We start from the raw sequence: 6958 nt of genomic DNA on the forward strand, positions 1-6958 counted from the left end.
AGTTTATGTCGGTAGAAAAAAAGCAGATTGTCTGTAGAGTGTATGAAAATTGAAAAAGCACACTTCATACAGTAGAAGCTGTAGCTCAGTGTTCATTTTTAACGGGAGTATCCGTATCGACAATAGAACGCATTGTAGTGAAAAAAAGGTAACTGGGATTGTGCAAGCTCCAAAAGTACATTGTCGTGGTAGAAAAACAATTAATTTGGACGAGTATTAGAAAAATTTTGTACGCTCTACTATTCATTGTTTATTTTTTGAGAATAAAGCGCCAACCCTCGAATCCATTAGGACAAAGGTAATAGAAAATGGTCTGATTCCAAAAATGAGCAAACAGACGTTAAGGATAATAATAAAAGAAGATTTAAAATTTGTATATGCCAAAAGATCCCGTAAATCTGTCTTAATAGAAAGAGAAGATATAGTCTCATGGCGACGAAGAGATCTTCGCTCTATTAGAGAGGTTCGTTCTGCCCACAAAAAGAATTACTATCTGGACGAAACGTGGGTAAATACTGGTCACACAGTATCTAAGATCTGGCAAGATACTACTATAACGAGTTATCGTCAAGCATTTGTGGATGGTTTATCAAGAGGGTTACGAGGACCAACGGGTAAAGGGCAACGACTGACTGTCGCCCATATAGGTAGTGAGAGTGGATTTTTAGAAGATAGTGCACTAATTTTTTTATCTAAGAAAACGGGGGATTACCATGAAGACATGGAAGCCCAACGTTTTGAAAAATGGTTTCAATCCCTTCTTTCACGAGTCGAGCCTAATTCGATAATAGTGATGGATAACGCTTCTTATCATAGCCGATTAGTAGAACATCTGCCAACTATGGCCACCAGAAAAGCAAATATGCAGAGTTGGTTAAGACAAAAAGGAATTCCATTTTCCGAGGACATGGTTAAGGCTGAGCTTATAAATGTAATTAGACACAATCCTTGTGAGGATTGTATTGTAAAATTATCAAAATTACTTAACATATTGACATTATTAATTTGATTTTCTTTTTCTTTCTGTCAAAACTTATTACTACGGTTTCCATGTCTCTTCTATTTTTTATATTTATTTTAGGTTAATTTGACAGAGGAAGTGTCTATGTTGATGAAAACATAGTTTCATAAACATCAAGTATCTTTGATATATTCCCTAGTAGTTACTCTTTCCATCTTATTTTGGGCGGCTTTTAGATAATAATAGATCACCTAGTAGGATCTTAGAACGCTTAGTGAAACTATGATGGGACGTCGGCCAGTATAAAATCCAAGGAAGCAGTGGATACACGAAGTAAGAACCGATGCTAAAGAGATACTGAGGGTGGATAACTGGAAGAGAGTAGCCAAGGAAAGGGGTGCTTAAAGGAGGATGCTGGGAGAGAACAGGGCCTGACGTGGGCTGTAGCGCCATAGGAGAGAGATTATATTATATGGAGAGTTATAGTATAGCACAGTAAACTGAATGATTTCTATATTAAAACCGTCATTAATAAAATAAATTTTATTGTGTGCAATAAATTATATATAAATATTATATTCATTTTATTTGCTTTTAACGGAACAAAAGCAAATTTTCTTACGGAACATAAAATATATGTAATTACTATTTAAATGGGAATAAGCCACAATTAAAGGTTAAAGTACGTTTATTGACGTTTTAATTTCCACTTCGGAAATCGTTCTCAAAATACAAACATTAGTAAATTAAACCAATTTTGTTTCTTTATTAAGAAAGAAATTAAAAAAGAAACAAAATTTGTTTAATTTACTAGTGTTTGTATTTTGAGAACGATTCCCGGAGTGGAAATTGAGACGTCAATAAACTTACTTCAACCTTTAATTATGGCTTATTACCATTTAAATAGTAATTACTTAAAAATATCACAAGAAAATAGCTTCAGAACAATAATAAAATATATGAAATTACATAATTTACTTTTTAAGTGATTGAAATTAAATTTTAAAAATTGTTTGATGCCCATTGATCATTGCTTAATTACTAACCTTTCTTCTTATATGGCTTTTACTTTATCCGTCAAGACACACATAATAATTTAATAGTTATATCGGTCTTAGATTTAATTTTTAGGTAATTACTTATGTATTTAAATAAATAATTAAAATTTTACTTTGGTATGCCCCTGCAACGTTGACAAGGGAAATATTCTTTCGTCGCTTTAAATGCAATGTTGCTAAAAAATCGCCTTCAATTAAAAACTGTTTTATTATAGGACTATATTTGAGCCATTCAATTGAATCCTGAACAAATCCCCTTCGTTGGCTCAGTGAAGATGTTCGTTCAGTTGTAATGGAAACACCAAATAATAGTAGCAGAGTTTATTGTTGAGACGTACACTATGGGTGTTGACCCGGGATTACTTTGAGTAGAGACAGATGAAGTTGATCGTTGAAGACTATCAAGTTCGTTGAGTGAATATTGATTGAATGCTTTTCTAGGCAAGAGATATTAGTTTTATATAAACTTTAATTGGGTCAATATTTTGGCGGAGATTTGATATTGGACATATTGCGGAATCGGGAAATCTGGCCCAAGTGTCAATACTCAAAGTTTACATATAAGTATTACATAACATAGTAAAATTCAAACATGATAAATTATATATAGTTTAAGAATAATCAATAATCTTCCAACCGTACCCTAGCTATCAATGTCCGACTCTATCTCTAGATTAAAATTAGGGCAATTGGATGAAAATGTGGAAAGTGGGATGTCAACTTGGGAAGTCGACGGTACATTGTTGTGCCGATTACTAACTAATACAGGCACTTCCTGTTCGTTAGTCTGAGTTTGTGGATTCCCTGAACGACATAGTGGTGCAACAGGACGGTACTTCCATAACGTGAGTATCCCAATTATTACCATTATAGTAATGATCCCGGTGGCCACAAAATAATGCCAATTAGATTCGTGAATCGATCGCCACTGCGTATGCGTCATTTCTTGTTCCAGACTCTCCTCCTCAAGTAACACATAACGTAGCTCTCCTCCTGGTATGTCAAGGTAGGTGTTTAGAGGCGTGTTAAACTTGCGGGGTGTCCTCGCCACCAATTGGGCCACGGGAGTGATTGGCGACTTCAGGTAACTCGTCACTGCTCTGTCCACCCCACTGCTAGTGGGGAGTAGTGTAATATTTTTCGTTTGGGCGATACATTTGGGTGAAAGCTTCAGGAATGTGACTCGTTCCAGTACTCTTTCGCTTCGATTTCCATCGCAAATAATGGATATGTGTATCGTGACTGGCGTGATAACTAGCCAGAGGTTGGGAGTACCCATCTTACTCCATTGAGCTGTCTGTATTGTCCTGGCTACCACTGGACATGTGCTATTCTTAGATCGCTCATAAATTTCTTCAAGTATGCAGTTTGGTTGGGTATCCATGTTTCTTATAGCCGTTGGTGAGCACGCTATCTGCGCCTTTGTCAACAGTAAGCACCTTTCTCTATCTTCCGCGGTCAATTCGAAGTAGTGCAGTGTGTTATAATCTACGACCAGTAGATTCCTTGGGGCGGCAAATGTGCGCAACACCGACCCCTCAACGTTAAGTGGTATGGCCGTGACTTTGAGCATGCTGTACTTATTTTTCCCTGTCACTATGAAGTAGCCGATGACTTTTATATATTTGTCGTCATGACTGACTTCTGTTTCTATAATGGGTTGTCGTCGTAATTCGACCCCTTGAGGCAGTATCTGCCCTGCTTTCCCTATTAATTTGGTTATTTCACCCGGTTTCACTATATCAATGAAGTGTCCGTGGTTATAGTGAAGGTTTAATATTCCCTCGTAAAATTGAGTATATTCGTTTATGAAGTCCACAACTTGTAATGCTATCGTTTGTATTCGTAACGTGCTATATTCGGTTTCTACTTTTTGTGCTTTGTCTTCTACTTCGTTAAGTCCTTTAGATATTTCTTGTAGACCTGTGATTAGTGCTTTGTTAAACTTGTTCATTTGCTCGTTTATCCTGTTCTCTGTGTGATTGATTGATGTTATTGTTTCTAACATTATCTTCGCCTGGTGCTGTGATCCCTTTATTAGCTCCTTTTGGTTATTATCTAATGCTTCAATGTTACTGTAGGCTTCGTCATTGACTCCAAATACTGAGGTTAATATTGTTCCTAATATTCCTCTTCTTTCCCTTCCTTTTATTTCTACTGTCAACCCCTCGCTTACTGACTCCGCCTTTCTTTGTCCTTCCTCTAACTTCTCTATTATATCCTTACAATTCACGATTTTTATCTCATGACACAGTTCTCGTACGCCTTGTATCATATTTCCTATTAGTTGGTGCTCTGTTCGAATTCTTCCTTTTTCGAGTAACACCTTTATTCGAAATGTTCCCCGGTCTATGACGACCTCTCCAAGGTCTTCTGTGAAAAATCCTGGTACCGGATTATATATTTTATACGGTTCTGCCTTTATGGGTTTTAACATCGTTAAAAACATTATAGCTACTAGTATTTTCTTCCATCTTAGTGCTGCTGCCTTCTTCGGCTTTTCCTGTTTCTCTTCTTCCAGTCGTATTAGTTTATGTATGGGTCTTTTAGTCAGTTTCCCGTTTGCCTTTCTCACTGTTACTACTCTGGTTAATCCCTCCGCTCCAGGGTGTGTTTCTGTTACCCTCGCTAATGGCCATCTGCCTGGAGGTGTATCCTCTTCTTTAATTATAACTATTTCTTCTTCTTTTATGTTAGCGTGCGCCTTATGCCATCTATTTCTCTGTTGTAGTTGGTGCAGGTATTCCTGTTTCCAAATTTTCCAGAAGTCTCTTTTTATTTTCTCCAATAATCTCCACCTCGTCGGCATCTTCAAATAAGTCGTAAGCTCTTCTTCCCGATTTGGTGATATAATTTCTCTCCCTATAAGGAAGTGAGCTGGTGTCAGGGCTATTTTCCCTTCAGGGTCTTCTGATGACCCACATAATGGTCTTGAGTTCATACATGCTTCTATTTGTGCCAGCACCGTACTCAATTCTTCATATGTTAGAACTATTTCCCCGATGATTATTTTCAAGTGATATTTCATTATTCGCACTGCGCTCTCCCATAATCCTCCGAAATGTGGTGCATATGCAGATATGACATGCCACTGGGTACCTAGTGCCAGTAATCCTTGTTTTATCTCGTCATCTATTTTTTGATTTTCTTTTTTCAACAAATTTGCTGTTCCTACGAATGTGGTTCCGTTATCGCTGTATACGTTGTTGCACTGTCCTCTGCGTGCCGTAAATCTCTTGAACGCTGCGATAAATGCATCCGTAGACATATCGCTTACTACCTCAAGGTGTACTGCCTTCGTTGACAGACACACAAATACTGAGATGTAGCCCTTATAGCTCCTCTGTCCTCTGCCTCTCGTGGTACTTATTTTTATTGGCCCGGCATAATCTATCCCTGTGTTAGTAAAGGGATGACTCGGGTTCACTCTGTCTTTCGGTAGATCTCCCATTAATTGTTGTGCTGCTTGGGTTTTATACCTCCTGCACCTTAAACATTTTGCTAGATGATCTTTCACGGTTCTTCTGCCGTTGATTATCCAGTATTTCCTTTTTATGTACTGTAGTGTTTGTTGTAATCCGCTATGCAGATTTCTTGCGTGACTATCTGTTATAAGTAACTTTGTTAATGCATTATTATTTGGCAAAATTATCGGATGTTTTTCTCCGTACTTTAGATTCGTGTGTCTCAGTCTTCCGGTGACTCTTAGAATTCCTTGTCTATCCAGGAATGGTACCAATGACGCTAATTTATTTTTCTTGTCTAATTGCTGTTTCTTCTTCAGCTTATTTATTTCTTGTTTGAAGTAGGCTTGCTGTGTGTGATTTATCACCTTTAATAGCGTTTCCTCTAATTCTTGGACTGTAAGCTGACTTTCTCCATTGTCCTTCTTTTTTCTGCATTTGTCTGCAAATCTCCTACAATATGAAAGTACTCTTCTCATTCTTTCTAAATTTAAGAATCTCTCGCATATGTTCTCCTTTATCGTTGTCGTGTGCACCGTTATTTTCGTTTTGACTTCCTCCTCATTTGTCTCTTGAAACCTATTCAATTGCAAACGCAGAAGCGCCAATTGAAACCTAACCAAATTGCAAACGCAAAAGCCCCAATTGAAACCTAAATAAAATTTAGGGGTGGTATATGGAGAAGGAGATGATCAATTAGAGAAGAACTAGCAAAGAAGTTATAATAAAAAGAATGGCTAAGCTCAAAAGAACACAGAGACACAAAACCTCAAGCACGAATTCGGGCTAGCCTCACTACACTAGAATTTGGCTTTGAGATAAGGGGAAAAGAGATCTTTTAACCAAAAGAATACAATATAATAATGTACCGGAAAATCTGGAACTATAAAAGGGGTAAGATAAGAGAATATACGGAGATGCCTAGGAAAATACTAAAATGGGCGCCAGCTAATTTCTGAAGGAAATTAACAAAAAAATAAATGAAGTTATGAACAACAAGGAATAAAGTACTATTGATTTAATACCCTGTAATAATGTTTAAAAACCGAAAAGACACTATTGACCTTGTTCTGCTATATTATAACTGTAAGCAGGAACTGAAATAAAAGCAAAACTACTTGTAACAAATATATTTATAATATTAACAACTAACAAAACTGATGGTGGAACAAAATTATGGTCAACAGACTCGGAAAGATATATATATATATATATACACATATATATATATATACACATATATATATACACATATATATATATATATACACACATATATATATAATTTTTAAAAACCCTGATACATAAATTTCTTCCCTTCCCTTTTAAAAACCGCTATACAAAAATCATGAACCCCTTCCCTAACAATGAATCTAATTTTATTAATTAATAACTATTTGCCTAACTTTTTATAGATGTTACAAAAACTGTAATAAGTACTAACCTTGGTATATGCATATACAAAGTTGTAAATT

At 36.3% G+C, this 6958-nt stretch overlaps 1 protein-coding gene across 1 annotated transcript; it reads left to right on the plus strand.

The window, feature by feature from the left end:
* Positions 1-325: 325 nt before the first annotated feature.
* On the plus strand, positions 326-1009 carry LOC140452632 (uncharacterized). Its single transcript, XM_072546951.1, has one exon. It carries the CDS (start codon positions 326-328, stop codon positions 1007-1009), a length of 684 nt encoding a protein of 227 aa, XP_072403052.1.
* The last annotated feature ends 5949 nt before the right edge of the window (positions 1010-6958 follow it).

Source organism: Diabrotica undecimpunctata, chromosome 11, assembly GCF_040954645.1.
Source record: "Diabrotica undecimpunctata isolate CICGRU chromosome 11, icDiaUnde3, whole genome shotgun sequence".
NCBI classification, from domain to species: Eukaryota; Metazoa; Arthropoda; class Insecta; order Coleoptera; family Chrysomelidae; genus Diabrotica; species Diabrotica undecimpunctata.